The 18,760-nt window shown below is 38.6% G+C and overlaps 1 protein-coding gene across 4 annotated transcripts in view; it reads right to left on the bottom strand.

The window, feature by feature from the left end:
- The window catches only part of IMMP2L (inner mitochondrial membrane peptidase subunit 2), a 462,410-nt gene that overhangs the window by 378,859 nt on the left and 64,791 nt on the right, over nt 1-18,760 (bottom strand). Inside the window, exon 4 of one of the 4 annotated variants that reach the window (XM_060279596.1) lies at nt 15,714-16,837. The exons of the other annotated variants lie outside the window; for them this stretch is intronic. Coding sequence (XP_060135579.1) covers nt 16,834-16,837 — 4 coding nt within the window. The 3' untranslated portion in view covers nt 15,714-16,833. Of the gene's footprint in view, nt 1-15,713; nt 16,838-18,760 lie in introns of those variants that run through there. 4 annotated transcript variants of the gene reach the window in all.

Raw genomic sequence — 18,760 nt, 5'->3', positions numbered from 1 at the left:
GCGTCCTTTGACTAGAGGTTCCAAAAGCTTTGTTTGATATCCTAGTACACTAATTAAAACGTAACTGTCTGGCATAGAAGAGAAGCAGAAAAAACGAGGACATGGCCTGTTTCAGGTATTACCAAGAATGTGGTTTTGTACAACAAACCATGTTTGTGTGAGACAGCATAAAATAAAAGATAATTATTGTTCACTTGCTGCAACTTAAGAGAAATCCTTGGGCGCCACATAGTTACTACTCAGTACATAACTACCCTTAGAAATTCTTCTCTTTTTATGTAAAGAATACCTGCATTCCTTCAAGGGATTGCAGGATCAAATCAGCTTTCAGCTGATTATGTTTTCATCAAGTTTTGTATTGACACAATCTTTCTAGATTTGTTTTCTTTTCCTGTTCAGCTAAGATTTCCTGCATAGTATTCATCATTATGCTTTACAAGAGGATCCTCTAGTAAAAAATAATATGTAAATGAAACAGAAATCTATGAATAAACCTACTGCTGGACCTTTGATATTAACTGCTTTTAATCGCTCTTTGGGTTACATCATGTGAGGTATTTTGACATTCAACAACATGACATGAAATGTATTTTAATATGAAGGTCACAGACTAGCACACAATCCAAGATGTTTGTAATAGTTCAAAAAAAATTTCTTGGTGCATCTATTCTGCCAGAGTTTTATCTGCGATTTTGAAAAAGAAGTAGTAAATGAAAAAGTTATATCAACGGTCAAAAAATCCTTTGAATCAACAGCTAGGAAGACATAATAACTTATTATATTGTATAAACATGTTACATTGAAACTCTCAAGCTACACAACTCATTGGCCCAGCTGCAGACCACAGTATCTTTGCAAGGGAGGAAGGGGGAGAAAACAAGAAAAAGTTGACTCTGCCTCCAATGACTCCTGGCTAGCTGCCTTCCATTAGTTGCCTTGCCCACTGCCCCACCAGCTCCAATGCTTGATAACCACCACTGTGTAGTACTATACATATTATATGTATTATAAATAACTTTGTAATTAGTCACACGTATTGAATAAATAGAGGCTTTATTACTGTTAATTCAGGTTGAAAAGTACAGCAGAAACATTTTGTCCAAATCCCTAGCCTCTCCTGGTATTTATGGTAGGCTTATTTATTCTAAAATAATAAAGATCTCCGAGGAGCATTTACTAATTCCCAAGAAAGACACAAAAGGTTATCTAGTGTCCCTCAGAGAACCATTGAACTGTTACTAACAAGCATTCCAAATTAAAATAGCTGTTATATAGCAATTAACAAACAGAAATAAATCATCAACACAGTTAATTCACAGAGAGCAAAGGACAGGATGTTCAAACACACTGCTGTGTTTGTTTTTGGAACAATCCAGTTTTGCAAACCTTAATTCAAAGAACAGTTTTCAAGCAAATAGATAAATCCATAAAGACCCACAAAGTAGGAATAGAAAAGCTTTTACAGGGTCCTAATTGAAAGGCTAAAAATATAGGAGTTTGAAGCACTAACAATGCACAGATATAAAAGGACACCAATGTTTCCCCATCAAGCAGTAAAACATTCTAAGGTCTGCTGCATGCATATGTGACACAAGTCCCTTAATAGCACCAAAGATGCACAACTCTCTCTTGCAGTGATATTCTAATCTTAAAACATGATGTTTCCCAAGCCTAATTAAATACATTCACATAGGCCCCTCTCCACTTCCCATACTTTAAAAAAAAATCTGCTTCCTGAGACCTTTCTACTCAGTAACAGCAAGAAAAACAAAGTGTATAACTGATTTGGGTACATTTTTTTGAGCTGAGTAGTGAATGGCGGAATTTAGGCGCATGTGAAATCCAAAGGATAATTATGTTCTAATCCGCACATTAGTCTGGGAGGTACAGATCAGTTCACATCAAAATTCACAGAAGTCAACTTCTTCAAAGTATCCCTAGGGCAAATACATATGTATGGATTATGGTCATCCAATTTCCTAGTTCTGCTTCCAATTCATATGGGCTGTTTTAAAAGCATTTATCATGGCTATAAAAATATGAGAGATCAAATGAAACTACGGAACATGCAGAGAAACCTTGCCAATTTGTAAAAAATAAAAAACCATAGGAATTTGAAAAACATGAGGCATATAAACTGACTGTTAGTAGATCAATCCCCGAGTCTACACTAACCATTGGGTAAGCTGTTCTGATACCATGGAAGCCAAGAACTTCAACTTATTAAATAAATGTATATAAATTGTAACTATGCTCACTGGAAGCAAAACCTGAGTTTGCCAATGGGAATGGAGATGATGAGGAACCAAGAGGGGAACAGAAGAAGTTTGACAAATAGAAGCCAGTGCCAGGCTAGTATAAGGAAGAGAGCACAGAATATGAGAGATAGGGGCTCATCCACAATTCTGTTTGCCCACTGCCTTCTCCCAGGAAAACCCATTTGCGCCAGCCATTGGCCATAGTAATAAAACAACAATACGATATACAAAGAATAGAAATAAAAAGTCAATTATATAAAATACATTTTAGGGTTTTGAATCAGTAGTCAAATAGACTATTGTATTTTATTTTTCTGTTGGAAGCCGCCCAGAGTGGCTGGGGAAACCCAGCTAGATGGGCGGGGTATAAATAAATTGTTGTTGTTGTTGTTGTTGTTGTTGTTGTGGATTCTGATTTTTCATGTGGAATCTGTTGGAATCATCCCTCAAGTACAGCCAAGGGCAAGACATTCAATCTTGTGAGAGTAAAATTGTGTCTATATTTTAGAATTGCTAGATAATGCAGATAGGGTGCCAGAGCGTTAAAATGGGAAGGTGGAAAATAGTCATACCATGGGGAAATTTTCCTTATTGTGGCCAAGTTTTTCTGACGTTCGATATCATTTAGGCGGTGACAAATTAGACTGTTTGCTTTACTAAAACCCAAAGTGAGTAGCTGTGGTGATAAGCCACAAGAGTGAAGTTTTTGATAGATAATTTTAGTCCAGGCACTCTTGTGATAATCTTGCAGCACTAGGGATATTAGACCAGGGGGATGTGAGTTTAGGTGAAGGCAATAGTTAAGTGTCCTGCACCAGATCCATAATTCTACTGAGGGAAGATTAGACTCTAGGTGAAATGATGTGTTTGGGACACAGGGTGGTAAACCCATGATTTAGTGCTGAATCAGAACAAACAACCATAGGGTTTTCCAAGAAGAAGAAGGAGAAGAAGAAGAAGAAGAAGAAGAAGAAGAAGAAGAAGAAGAAGAAGAAGAAGAAGAAGAAGAAGAAGAAGAAGAAGAGTACTGTAGAGTACTTCTCTTTGCTATTAACAGGCTTTTTGGTTCAGGGTTGGGGGTGCTCTGGAACAACACAATTTCAAAGCTATGCAGACCCTGAACCTTCTCAGAAGCACTTCCTAAATCCCTTCACCATTCTTCTTAGTACATGGGGAGAGTACAATATTTTCTAGAATTAGAAAGTTACAGACACAGTTAACCAGATTTGCTCCACGCACCAGATTCTATTTCACAGAAAGCATACCACCCAGTCCGTAGTACATTTTCTTTCCTTTAAAAACAAGCCTCCAAAAACAATACATTAGCAGTAGAAGAACCACACAAATGAATAGGTAATCCTTGCCAATAGCATCTTATCTGAAACAAGTAGTAATTTCTTTTATGCCAGTAGCCTACTAGATCTATGCCCCCATCCTAAGTACCTCTGATCCGTGTGTGTGTGTGTGTGCGCGCGCGCGCGTGTGGCCTCTTGTTTATTGCTTATGGTTTTTTTTACTGCTGCAATCCAGATTTAGTTATATCCAAGATCGCCTAAAATATAGGGCTGCCTAGGCAAAGTCATTACTCATGTCACCAGAATGCATTCCTTGTGTAGTTGATTCAAGTGTAACAGTGAAATCTGATGTAAGGTTTCCAGGAACTAAATATATATGTTGTTTGTCACATTCAAAAACTGTAGCTAGTCTCTAGAAATGGAAGAACTACTGCAGGGTATGGAATCACTCGGCAGGATGGAAAAACATAATGAGGTAGTATGGTGTCACCTTCACCTTTTCAGATTCACAGAGCAGCATAGCTGCCAAGTTTTCCTTTTTCTTGCGAGGAAGCCTATTCAGCATAAGGGAATTTCCCTTAAAAAAAGGGAGAACTTGGCAGCTATGCAGAGCAGAATCTGAAGCAGATGTCAACCATGGAACAAGTTTGCTGGTTATCCGATACTCTTGCATATTAACTGGCTTATATTTCTATCTGTGGCATGACACAACCATGTAAAGCACAAAAAGCAATAAAAGCAATAAGCTATATTAAGATACTAGTATATTAGTATATACAGTACTATTAGTCGTAGTATATATTTTGTATACTAAATGGTAATACTATATAACTGAAAAATGAAATGAACGGCATAATGTTCAGTAGTCTGAAAGGTGGAATAAAACCTGTTCTCCTACAATTAGTATCAAAACAATATTCTTGATTAATCAGAGCATTATCAAAGTCATTTTACATATTTCATACATATGTGTGATCTGAATATGTGCAATACAAAACATTTTGCAGTTACATAACAACTAGTGGTCAATAAATAATTGCAATTATTCTTATTATGGCACCTGCTTTTTATATCTCCTGGAAATGTTTCTAGATCAACTTTGTCCAAAGTACCAAAGGATCATTAAGTAATACTTCTCTAATAAGTCCCTGGCAAGTTAAACATGCCGTAATAATTCTTAAATTTGGAACACCTAGACAATCCCTAGTAGCATTAAACTAACATCAGTTGATAACAATTGCTCCAAGTAGCCATCTGTCATCCAGGGCTATCTGGAGCAGAAATAGCTGTTCTTCTAACTCAGAGATAATGGAAAGAAAAAGTAGGGTTATACAGCAGTTTGAAACTTTGAATGTCTTTATTTTTAAGAGGGATGATTTCTCTTTCATTCTATAGCCCACTTGAGGCTAGAGAAAACATCTGTTTCACACTAGATTAGTTAAGGCATTTGTTGATATGAGAAAGAGAAAAAGGGGAAAGGAAGCTTTTTAAAACAACAACAACAACAACATGTTGTTTCCAAAATGTGTTGCCTTCACCTTTGCAGTTCTAAAGAATAATCCCTACTAATGACTATAATGATCACAAAGGGGAAAACCACAAAATTAAGGTAACAGGAGGCAAAAGCTATAATATATTGTGCATATAGCACAAATAGCTATTATTTTACCTCAACCAGATATTTTGATACCAATACTGTATTAAAAAGTTTACATGGAAAAAAGTCTACATGTAAACATCCAATCCAATCCAAATAACTTTATTGTACTAGCCATTGGCCAAGAGAAATCTGAACCAAAAATAAATACAAGCAAAAGGGATGCCGTGCCACAAATAATAGTCTCTATTTAGATCTCTGCATCAAACATGCTACTGAATATTATTCCTACACTGGTACGACTCTAGCCAATACCTAAAAGGAACCCGTAGAACTATCAATTCATATGGTGACAGATAAGCCGTGATGGCAAGGTTACCTCAAAAACAATTGGTCATAGGTAGGAAATCCTAGTAGTAATAATAAATTTATTATTAATCCCCTGCCCATCTGGCTGGGTTTTATGTGCATGCACCATTACACAACTAAAACTCTCAGATCAGAAATATGTTATGTACATCTATACTGGATGCTGATTGGCTGGTATACAAAGCCCTATATGGTTTGGAACTTGGACACATAGAAGGTAGTCACTGCATTCTGCAGGAGACAGCATCCGGCAGAAAATATCTTGCCAGGAGGCCTGATGTTGGAGTTGGCACTTAAATATAAGCATCTACAATTTGAATTTTTTTCCTATTATGTATCAGACAGGCACCTTTTCCTGTGCCAGTTCAAGATGATCCTCTTTCAACAAGCCTTGTAAGTGAAGACTTCCCCCAGCTGGTATCTGTATTGGATTTGAATTCCTTTGATATGTGTATTGTGGTTTTAAATTGTTTATATATAAATTGGTTTGTAATTGTCTATAGGCAAATGTTTTAGCTGTTTTTATTTATGCAAATGTTTGAGCTGTTTATATATGCAAATGTTCTGTGTAAATTGCTTTAGGATGCCTCACGAGAACCAATCAATCAATATGTATGGAACTCAGGCTTCATAATCATATTATGTTCACCCAATTCTCTATGTACATTTCTTTCTGGCACTTATATCTATTTATAAAAAAACAATGCAAAACAACTTTCTGGAGATACTATTGCCTACCTGCCTGCTACAAACAGACATGGTAAAGGGGGCATATATTGTGCCAAGGCCCCATCCTGTTTTGCCACCAGTCATTTCAAAACATGATTACCGTAGTATCATCACATGTCACCTGCACAGACTTGCACTGACATGAGGACTCAGTGATAATGAAAAGAGATGATCAAAACTTGATTAGCATTCCTAGTCTTGATCATGCCCATAGCTGCCAAGTTATCCCTTTTTTTAAAGGGATTTTCCCTTATGCTGAATAGGCTTCCTCGCGAGAAAAGGGAAAACTTGGCAGCTATGATCATGCCAAACATAATCTCGTTTCATTTCTGTGCTAGAGCACCCTAACAAAGTATTAGACCATTCCAAACTTGGCAATACTGATGTCCCTCATTGTGTTGGTTCAGCTACTTTGCTTACCACACAACAGGATGCAAGCTTGGTATGGCTCTCAGATAATCTCAGTCTGATCACTTGTGTCATTAGACTGATGAATTGAGCTCTTAAAATATAGAGGGAAAGTTTGTAATAGGGAAATTATCCAGAATCCTGTTCAATAGCAAATAGGCAGTGCTTGTATCAACTACGGATAGACTAGTGGAAACATACACCCATTTACATATACGTACACAGGGTTTTTTCCTGCCGGAACTCACTGGAACTCAGTTCTGTCACCTCTCAGTTGGGTGCCTTTGCCATTATAAGAGAACAAGGGAGGCATTCATGGTGAGTTCTGGCACCTCCTTTTCTAGAAACATAGCACTGCATGCACATACCTCTATAGATAGACGGACAGACATATGCACAATTAGTATGTTTAACCTATTGCCTAAACTTAACACAAAAATTCAGAGCTTCATGGATGACTTTCTCCTTCACAAAATAGTTGGTGGAGGCAGTAAAATAGTATGCAAAACATAGGCTATTTCAAGAAAGTGTTGACATCATTTGATGCAGCCACCAATATCACACAGGCCATGAATCTGACAAGTGTGAAATTCTGCACTGAAAATAAAGTTTACAGACAGCAATAGTATTTGAGGAGCAATGGCATTAAACTAATGGATTCCAGTGTACAGAAGGGGGGAAACACCTCTACTGCACACCAAGACATTGCCACCTAGTTGCTGCCACCTTAGGGCTTTTCATGTATCTTAATGAATCTGACAAACTGCCAGACATTTGAATTCCATCTACTATCTAAAATTCCCAAGCAATTTTCCATTTTACCCTGCTTTTTATGATCTAGTGCAAGCATCCCCAAACTGCAGCCCTCCAGGTGTTTTGGCCTACAACTCCCATGATCCCTAGCTAACAGGACCAGTGGTCAGGGATGGTGGGACTTGTAGTCCAAAAAATCTGGAGGGCCGAAGTTTGGGGATGCCTGATCTAGTGTAATACACAGTTTTGTTAATCAAATGGAGTAGTCCCATCCTACCTCAGAAACAGATTGATTCTTGCAGCCTAGCTGCTGGGACAGCAGGACCGGCCCTACGGCCAGGCTGAGTGGTGCAGGGCGTCAGGGTGCCTGGCCGCCAGGGGGGGCACCACGCTTGGGCAGCGCCTGCCCGCCGCGCAGCTGCGCCTGCCTGCCTGCCATGCTGGGAAACGGGGCGGGGGGGGGCAACGGAGGGATCCATCGCACCACGGTGCCAGGGCGCTAGATATACTTAAGACGGCCCTGTGGGCCAGTATTCCATCATTATCTGGCCAAATCCCGTTAGTAATTGGTTGAAAACTGGCTAGTTTTCAGGATAAAGTTGAGAAAGAAGCAGCACTACCTCCCACCTTGGGGCTCCGATGGTGGAGCTAAAAACTGCAGCTAGGTTTATAACAATTGAGCCAAGGTAAAGGGCAACTACACAAGTGTTCCTATTGCTTTCAGGTTACAATGAAGCATTAGGAGTGGCTTGTGTGTATTCCATGATAAGACAACCACACATGATAGTTTCCCCTCTTCCCCTTGTAATCAAGAAACAAGAAAGCTGCTGTGTTTTGGGGGGGGGGCGGGAGAGAAAAGCAGATTATTGTGATGTCTCTTGATTTGTATGTTTTGTTAAAAGGACAAATTCATGGAGGATATGACTCTCAGTGCCTATCTGGCTACAGGCTACATCAAAGATGGCATGCTTCTCAATATGGAAACTGATGAACAACAGCAGGAGAGAGCAGTTGTCCATAGGCATCAGACACTGTGGGAAAACAGATGCTGGATTAGAGAAGCCTTTGATTTTATCCAAAGATGTTCTTAAAGGTGTAGTGGTAAAATTATTTTTAAAGTCAACCCAAATGCTCTATTTTGATCTGTATATTCCCTGTTCTATAGAATCATTGAATCAATACCTGAGTTTCATCTCCGATCCTTGTCCTTTTTCCCTTGTGTGTATTAGAGTTAGACTATCTTGTTTTGACTATATGTAAGCCACTCTGAGAGCGTTTTTAGCTGAATGTACAATGTACAGATGCTCTAAATGAATATAAATAAATAAGAGAAGCTCCTTCAATTATTTGGTGCCCAGGTGGGTAGAAAGACTTCTAAAGGTAATTTCCCCCTGTAAATCCAGCATATATTGGAAGTAGACTGCTAAAACGATTGGTTTTAGGGATTCTCTGTAGAACTAAGGAAGATAAACTTGTTTCTTGTGAAAGGAGTGGGGAAAATGTGCTATCTATGTGCTTTGTTATCCTGTTTTGAAGTAAATTACTACCTGCAATTATGTTCTTTTAGAGGAAACTGTCAAATAATGGTTCCAGAAGCCTAACTCCTGTTTAAAGTTTGTGGGAGCGCACGTCAAAGTGACAGAATGGATAATTCTACAATATGAAAGCATTTGTATATTGAATGGTTAGCAATAACACTTTAACAAAGACAGATAAAAATGTAAACATATTTTTAAAGAAACAAAAGAAGGCTACTTTAGTTTCTTCAGCATAAAAATGCTTTTTAATACCTGGAGGCAATGACTAAGCTGTCCCCAGCTTCCCTCCCACACCAAGTGTTTTACTCTCTTTCATTAGATACCAAATAGTAATTAAAAAATGAGGTAAACAGTAATTGGCATTGAAACATAACTTTTTTCCTTCGATCAGCAAGGAACATAATATTTTTGCTTTAGAGATTATTATGCAAATTAAGCCGCTTTCCACTGTGGAGGTATGAGTTCAAACAGCTGTTGAAAACATTTATTTTCCGTTTGCAAACTCATTTCCAAGACCTGCATGCAATTTCTTTATTATGTGTCATATTTATATAGCAGTATTTTTTGTCCTAGAATAAGACTTTCAAACTGCAATTCATATTTTAGGTACTGCTGTGATGCTCAGCTTCCCATCTGTTCAGACCACTCTCAAGGGAAAAGAGTACAACAAACTGTTCAATAAACTGACAATAATACAGTAAACTTAAAACAGAAGTGTCGGTGTCCTTTTGATAATAATAAAAAATCAGTTTATTTATTTTTTAATGAATTACTGTAATTCAAGGTGAATCAGGAATCCAGAGAAGTATTTTACAGGATAGTTCTGAATATGTTTAGTGCTTTTTAAATCTAATGGCTTTTTTAAAACAATGGTTTATTTTTACAATGAAAACAAGTTGATTCTTCCTTGAAAATGCATTCCCATATTGAATGTGTACAAGAGGCTAGACGCATCATATAGGAGAATGAGTCTAGTGAACCTCACATACCAGCATATGATGCAGACTAAATAGATTTTTACTGTCAAATTCATGATTACATAATAACATTTTTGGATTCAAGTTTTGATCTTATACTTAATTTCAGCTGATTTCTTTTTATACTTCATTAGCAAAATATTAGTTACTGTAGCATACATTTAGATTACGTTTTCCTATTCTATTGCACTTTTGATGATAGTACCTTTTCCTGCTTTGTATTCTGTTTATGAAAAAGTTTGTATTATTCAGGGTCTAAACTACACTGCATTTAAATGAAATACTATGGTCATCTGTCCATAAAACATAGGTAAATATTCTGTTTGTTTGCTTTTTCCCAGATAAGCATGGCAAGAGCCAGAACCGCTTGAATAGGGAAAATTTGTATTGTTTGAAACAAATCCTTATGTATCTGGATTTTTCTACACATTTTATATTCCATTTTACTTTTCGTTGTCTTCACTAGAATAAAATATGATGTTTCCTTTCCAAACACTCTTCCACCTTTATTCAATTAGGCCTGAAATATTATCCTTCGTTCCAAGTGAACCAATTTGCCTCTTCTTAGCTTGTGTATGCTACCTCTTCTATTATAATGTCTGCTTGATTATGCCTGCTTGGCATTTCACCCTTTAAAAAAATCCCTTACTTATGTGATTTTGGAAAGATAGTGCTTAAAAAGATTACCAGACATCTCAAGGCCAGACAATTGAGGAGCTCTAAAATGAGGACTATGGGAGAGTTGATAGAAGGCGAATAGCCCAAGAAAAAAAATTCATATTAGTGTGTGTGTGTGTGTGTGTGTGTGTGTGTGTGCTTGAAAAGCCAATTCTGCTACCGTAAGATTAATTTAGTGCTGTTTCAGATTCCAGTGTTAAGAAGAAGGATAGTTCTTCCCCAGCGACGATTTCACCAAGCTATTGCTGGCAGCTAGATTATTGAAATCTGGACAAAAACTGTCAATTATGCACTTTGTGGGATTTGCAGATTTAGGAACTTCCTTATACATGTTATATAATTGGTCCATCTAATTCATTATTCTCCACATTGACTGGAAGCAGTTATCCAGGATATCAGAATTGTCTGATAGGAAACTTTCCTGTAGGAAAGTTTCCCAGCCCTACCTGAAGATGTAAGGGATAGAATTGCAAAACATTTGCACAAGACCTTATGCTCTCTTACTAAACCATGGCCCTTCCCCTAACCTGAACATCAGGCTTTGACTACATTGGTAAGAACCCTACTTTACTGATGCATTCACAACTCTCAGATTCTCATTGTTAGGTAGTACCGTAAAACAACAGCCACAGATTCACCTTGTGCCTTACCTTTTCTCGTCTCAATTTGCCTGGTTGCCCTTTCCTCAAGATTGATTCCCCTGGATCACTGACCAAGCAAAATTCCTGGCAATGACCTTCACTGATACCTTGCTTTTGACATCGTGGTAAATCACCTCCCCCCCCCCCACACCCTACCTGTCTGTTAGCAATCGAACAAGCAGATTACCTGGGAGAAAACAGATTGAGGGCATGCGTTCTGTGGTCATGTTCCTGACACCTTTCCTGTGCAATTTTATTATTTATTACATACAGCTCAGCCAAAACATGGGCAAACAAGGAAAGGTCATCTTTCTCTCTTAAGGCAAAAACAAACAAGACACTACCTTGAAGTCACAAAGGCCGTTTCTGAACATTTAGTTTTGCCTTGCTTAATTCAAAAGGATTTGGGAGTCCATAAAACAGGCATAACTAAATCCCAAAAATGGATACATAAATGAATGTATGTGCAACATGTACCATTTTCAGAATGCAAGAAAACTCACAGAGGTAAAAATTCAGAGTTGGGTTGTCATTGCTTGGAAGTAAATGCTGGATAATGGAATAGCCAGTTATTTTTGGACTTTTGGACGGAATATTTTGAAAGCTGGAAGCCACCAGTGAGTCACGTAAAATTCTTTCCATGTGTGGAGTGCTTGTGCTTGTACCAGGAGGGTTGATGCCCTAAATTAGCTCTTAATATATACTCTAATCTAGATATTAGCATGCTGTATTATTAGCAAAAGTTCATATTTCCTTACTACTACAGACCAGATTCACAGAGCCCCCAGTTGGTAGGGCATCTTTGACAATACCAAGAGCAGACAAATAGGGAGTTGAGATTGTGTCTCCACCTCTCAACAGTGTCTAAGCTGGCCATGCCATTTGTTTACTGGGTGTTGGGGCTAATTCTGTTATGATGTTGTGTACCCGATGCAGGGTAGTGTGATTGGTGTGAATCACATGAGTTGTCTGAGAAGAGTGTGGGAACGGAAGACTGTCTTATCTCTTCCGTCTGAGAATATTATTGGATTGTACTTTCACTTCTGCAGTGTATGTTTGAGGTCTAGTTTTGCTGAAGCTGGAGAACACAGACGTGCTTATGGATCCTCTGTATATATTGTAAATAAAACGTAGATTAGACCTACGGATGTTTCTTTCTTCTTGCTGCGAGATGCCAGAAGAACTGTGTGCACTTTTCCAAGGAGGAGTGTCGCAGAGAGGCACTCTGGAGTGAAGGGGAATTCCATTCCAGAGACGTGCCTTCCCGGATACACTCAGAGGTACTGGGGGTCTGCCGTCCCCCCAGGAGCGCATTCCGACAAATTCCTCACCGATTCATAAGCCCTAGGTGCTCAATTGATTTTCTTCAGCCTATGCCACGCACTTACTTACAGGATGATGCCAGTTATGCTTATTGACAGATGAGATTGCTTTTTTTTAAAAAAAAAAAAAGGAGAAATCATGCTGAACGTCTGGTGTGACAAGATTATAGAGACTGACACCTTTCTCTTCCTCCTGACATCCATATCCGGCTGGAATTTGTACTACCTGAACTACAGCAGGTGACGTGGGTGCAGGCTTACCATACCTCATAATAACATAAGACTCCTGCAGAATCAGACCAAAGATTTATCTAGTCCAGCGTCTTCTTTCTCATATGGCCAACCAGATGCCTCCAAGAAGACCATGAACCCAACAGCAGTTTCTCACTCATGATTCCCAACAACTGGTATTCAGAGGCAAGTAGCACATGCAGAATCCTAACCAGTATTTATTGGCAGGCTCAGCACCTTCACTACTTGCCAGCCCTTCCTCCTCCTGCTCCTTCTACTGATCATGACATCAGGTGCTGTTTCCACCAGTCTGCCTCTTCTCTTGGTGGGAGGACTAATGTCCTGTCTGGTCGCATAGCCCTTCTTCTTGCCCTCTCTTCCATGCTCGAAGCAAAAGCAGGCTTGAAGTATTCCCATAACTATATATATTCCCCCAAAATGATAAGAGATCAGATTTATAGTTTCAAAACAAGATGTAAAACATGTTGATTTACTGTTCCTTCTGAAGAACACGACAACATTCACCTCTAGCTGCTGGCTAGGTCAGCAATGACTAGAGGCTGTACAATGGTAAAACAAAACTTCAATAGTATAAAGCAATGTGTTTTTTCCCCCATACTGGGAACTTTTTTATTACATGCATTAGTTGTTTCTATTTAAGACTATCAGGTCTTCCATATCATAAAGCCTGAGATTTATAGGGCATGGCCTTCCGGTGTCATAGGCAGAGCTTCATGATGTGAAATACCAGAAAAACAGGATGTGGTTGGTTTTTGTTGTTGTTGTTGTTTAGTCGTTTAGTCATGTCCAACTCTTCGTGACCCCATGGACCAGAGCACGCCAGGCACTCCTATCTTCCACTGCCTCCTACAGTTTGGTCAAAACTCATGGGTTTTTAGTTGAGTTTTAATTAAGCTCTTTTATTTGCAGTGCAGGCAGATTTACCCCTGAGACTGTGGGGCCAGGTTAATGTGAAAAAAATTAATGCACTACCCAGATTCATCTTTGTCCTGAGGGGTGACCCACACCATAGGTGCCAAGTTGGGGTGGGGTCATAGCCCCTCAATATTTATTGATGAAAGGGCCCCCCAAAGTCCCATGGTGGCTGCTCACATGCACAAGCCGCAGGGTATCTGCACGACACATTAAGTAACTCCAACATATTAATTCCTTATTCTACAAATTCCCTTGGGGCACTTCCCCTCCACATTCCTGCCTCAAAATAAAAATGCAAAGTGCCTACTGACAAAGGTGATTTCGCAGGGTCAAATCTGGAGGGTTATCACAAAGCTTACCTCTTGGCAAGCACCTCACACTGGCAAAACCACGTGCCTGCAAAACCTATGCCATGGGCCTCTTCTAGGGTCTTTTTATGTTTCTCTGCTATCAGTTACAGTCACCAAGGATGTTTCGGGAAAGGCTGGCTGTTAAATATTATCTTTACTTCTACTCCCACGAGAAGCTTTGTTGTGGGACCCCTGTAAAGGGGGGGGGGAATTGTGCTATGGAAGAGTCGAATGACCAGGGGCTGACTATAGCAAGCCTGGATGGGGACTTTCTGCTCTTTTCCCTGTTGCAAGGATCAGTTCAGCCTGCCCCCTTCAGAAGAATGGCAGTACAGGAGAGCCTCAACTCACATGGGGCTTACCTTCTAGGGATAGTCCAAAAAGCCAAAATTGCATACAGTCAAAACACACTGAGTGCAATGGCAGCTGGGGTTGCCAAATGTTTGGTTTTTTCCCCTCTGGATGTCTACCCCTTTTTAATTAAAAGAAAAAAGTGAAGCACATAAAGCTTGTTGGTCAAAGAGCTGGTGTCACAACAGTAGACTTATCTACCTTTGAAACATATGAACAAGCTATGTTCATTCATTTGATTCATATACCACCCTTCGTCTGAAGATCATAGGGTAGTTTACAACATTAAAATTACAATATGAAAATACAAAATATGTAACAAAGTGTATCACAAAAAGAACAAACACTCATACGTTTGGAATCTGTACTTGGAATAGTTTGTGTGAACGTTGTCAGAATCTATTCTACCCGTTTTTCTCCCTCCTTCCCCAATTTAGTTTGTGTTCTAATTGCAGTAACTTTAACTGCATGATACTGCACAACAAATTACTATGATCCACTGCAGCTATGTATTTTATTACTTTTACTAATTGATTTTATTAAGGAAAAACAAAAAGCCAATAAAATATATACTTTTTAAAAAGTCTATTAGGCGAACTTTTTTATTCTGTAGAATTTATATACTGCTTGAGGAAAAAAAACCTCAACGTGGTAGAAAAAAGCATACTTCTTTTGATTAATTAATTATAATGTTAAGAGATTTTTCAGAATTCCACAGTAGTCAGATCCTATATCATATGTCAAATTCAGTCTGCTATTCTGTACATGCTGTCAAGTAAATCAAGCAAAAGAAAATAATTTGGAGTAGAAAGCAATTCATTAAAATACAATTATACAGGGATAAAACATGATTGCCATATAATACTTTCTGGCTCCTTAAACTTTATGTGCATAGTCTGTGACATTATGACTAAGGTGAAATCAATGACAATTTCTGCAGCGTACTTTAACGAAGACAGAATTATGCATATGTAGGGCAGAAGAGGATACTGTCCAGATTCTGTTTTAGTATATATTATGTAGGTGCTTTTTGGCAAAATGATCTTGAATGGCTGAGACAGTTTGTGAAATCATTAAGACTAACGAGCAGCAACTAACAACAGCACTTTGGGATGGTGCAGATATTAAAATAAGAATGTCAAAGTTTGGTCAGAGCAACAGTACGTCAAGACCAGTTTTCTGTCTCCAGGATTGACCAGCCCTTGAAGTTCAGGCCATACACAGAATAACCGGCTACTCCATTATCCTGCATTTCCTTCCAAGCAATGACAATCAAAGCCTTTAAAAAAAAACCTCTGTGAGTGTTATCATTTGTCCTACACTTAGTATTTTTTTTCCTTTTCTTTCTTCCCAAAAGTAAAGTGTACATTTAAAGCTATGAAAAACTGAGAGTTGTTGCAGCCATGACTATTTCAGGGAGGTGGGACTTTAAACTTCATAAATACTTGGATGTACACAGCTTTTTTAAAATGACCTTTGGTTGGGTTCTGCTAAATGAGCAGTTACTGCCTTCCTCCTGTCTCTTCTCATTCTTGTAACACTGTCCACATGTTCTCAGCTGTGCTGAGAGACCAGCTCTGTTTGGCTCTCCCTCTACTGCTTCCATTCCAGATGGTCATAACATGCACTATGATTTAACTTGAAGAATTGGTGCCTAAGGGTAAGCGAAGCCAAGTGCACAAAGGTGCACCATGACACACACCTCAAGGCATGTTTGTGAGATGGATAGGCAGTTCTCAAAACAGACAATTAATGGGAAAAGGGTTGGTAGGCAAAGTCATAAATGACCGTTTCACTAGGAAGTGCAAACCAAACACTGGAAAGTTATTTTCTCAAGTTAGCTGGTATAGCTAAACTAAACTTTAAAAGAGATCAACAGATAACTATTCTTGTCTTTTTTAAGAGTAAGCAGTGTTTCTGGATAGTGAAAGGAACAACAAAATGTCTGACCAACAATTTCGACTGTGTGAAATCCCTCTCTCATTTCTTACACTTGAATGCTAGCCTCTTGCATATTAATGCATCATTTTATGCAAATTAATCTCATCTGAATTATTAATCTCAGATCAATTATTAATCAAATTACTTTGCACATTATTCTATACCATTTCCATCAGCTCAGGCATCTCTCCAAGTCATGTCATTAACTTTAGGAAATCACATAACAGTTTAATTACATGTGCATTTATAGAAACAACATAATGCACATATTATATTTGCTTGCTTCTACACTGTTCGTAAAAATAACCTAGTTTTCAATGAGCTCAGTGAAATTTTATGTTATCCAAATATGCACATCATTTTTGTACCCAGATTTGTTTTGAAGCTACCACTGGTTGTTTCTTCTTCAATTTGCCTGGTGTTGTTTTGGCACCATTTCTGAGACCATATGCATATTTTTCATCTGCAGCATTAAAAAAATATAAATAAATGTCAGGGTTATGGAATATGAAAATGTGCAAATAAAGGGGGGTAGGCTGCTTTATGCATGACAGGGATGCCCAAGACAGTCATACCTCAAGTATGTCTGTACACAGACCACACAGCTATAAAGGGTATTTTATAAAATCAAATGCAGGGCAGGACATCCTACTCATGCTAGTTAAGGAAAACTAGGTGACCTTTCTCTAAATCCTCTCTGACGGCTTGAACTTTCACTGGCCTTAGAAACAAGCTTGAAAAACAGTTCTCAGTGTGTGCTACTATTTTCTTGGGTTAAGGGCAAAAGGAAATAGCAACAGGTTTTAAATGTTAGAAGAGTCTCTCCCCTCTCCAATCTGAGATATTTTTTTAAAAAAACTGTTTTCAAAGCTTATGATTTTATAGCATGCTCTGTCACATAATTCTGTTCAAAAAACCCTTTCCTTCTAATTCTTTAAGCCTCAAGTGGAGTGTTCATTGTGATATGAGATCATGGCTAGTGGGCTGCTACCTTTCCTACTGCTCATAATTATGAACTATTCAAGAATCATGTTGCTTAGTACTATTCACATCCGTGCAACTGCATGCTTTTATTTCAGCATTTGTGTTTCTCGCTCTACTTTTGTTCATGAATCATTATTTAATCCATTTATCAGCACGCCCGTACTGTACCCCTAATTTTCTTAATATTTTCCATGTTACTTGTCCTATCATCATACTACCCCATCCAACTGTCATGCTGGTATGTCAAACCACCCTCAAAAATGTAAAATGGCATTGCATGTGAATAGACATACATTTAAGCCCAAAGAGAAGTGGGCAACAGAGTACGGACTGCAGAACAGTCACATTTTTAGCAGTTCTGGGGAGGGGTAGTTTTCCAACATTGTGCACCATGAGCCCTTATCAATACTCCACTACTGGGAAGAGGCCAAAGTTGTAGATTGTTCCAGCTGCCTGGTTGAGGTCAATATGCCCCAGGGAGTGGTTGCTAGGTTATACACTTTGGGAAGCTGTTCTTCCCACCTTCCAAAGTGCTCACAGTGAAACATCTGAAAATCAGCAGGTTTGCAGCAGCAGCAGGAGGAGGAGGAGGAAGAGGAACGGGCATCTAACACCAGGAGAGGGGGCATCTTGAAACATTTTCTCCCAGAGTTTTAGAACTCATTAACTGTATTAATTTTCCCTTATTGTCAGCCACCTTGGGGGTCTGCAGCCAGGTAGAAAGGAGGGATAGTTTTAAATAAATATATGGTGTTGTGTACATGATGTCCAGTGCTACACATCCCGTAACACAGCCCACCAATATTTATTGGAAAGAACCTCCATGTATTTTATAACAAGAATAGGCCTAACAAATATGATTAACACAAGTCTGTGATGTGTTAATAAACATTATTGGAAATGATTATGTAACGTACAAAGGTACTGGTTTAGGAGGCTATTTGAATTAATCAGCATACATGTTTGAAACTAATGCACAAGAATGACTTAAACACTATTCCAGAAGAGACCATTGATTGACCTTGCATTAGAAACAAAACATGCATCAAATGTTGGAAACGGAATATAAGGTGGTATCCAACTAAGTCATGCTCAGAGTAGACACACTAAAGTGAATGGACTAAGTGTACTCAGAACATGACTTAGTCAAATATCTGTCATAATGCTTACAACAGGCATAGGCAAACTCGGCCCTCCAGATGTTTTGGGACTACAATTCCCATCATCCCTGACCACTGGTCCTGTCAGCTAGGGATGATTGGAGTTATATTCCCAAAACATCTGGAGGGCTGAGTTTGCCTATGCCTGGCTTACAACATGGTAAGATAAAATACTCATCGCTTTACACAGAAGCTAAAAAATAAATACCACTTCAGAATTCCCTGTAGCAATAACCATGTTA

Source organism: Zootoca vivipara, chromosome 10 (genome assembly GCF_963506605.1).
Source record: "Zootoca vivipara chromosome 10, rZooViv1.1, whole genome shotgun sequence".
Lineage (NCBI taxonomy): Eukaryota > Metazoa > Chordata > Lepidosauria > Squamata > Lacertidae > Zootoca > Zootoca vivipara.
The sequence above is the reverse complement of the archived record's forward strand: the minus strand, read 5'-3'. Positions and strand labels throughout refer to the sequence as shown.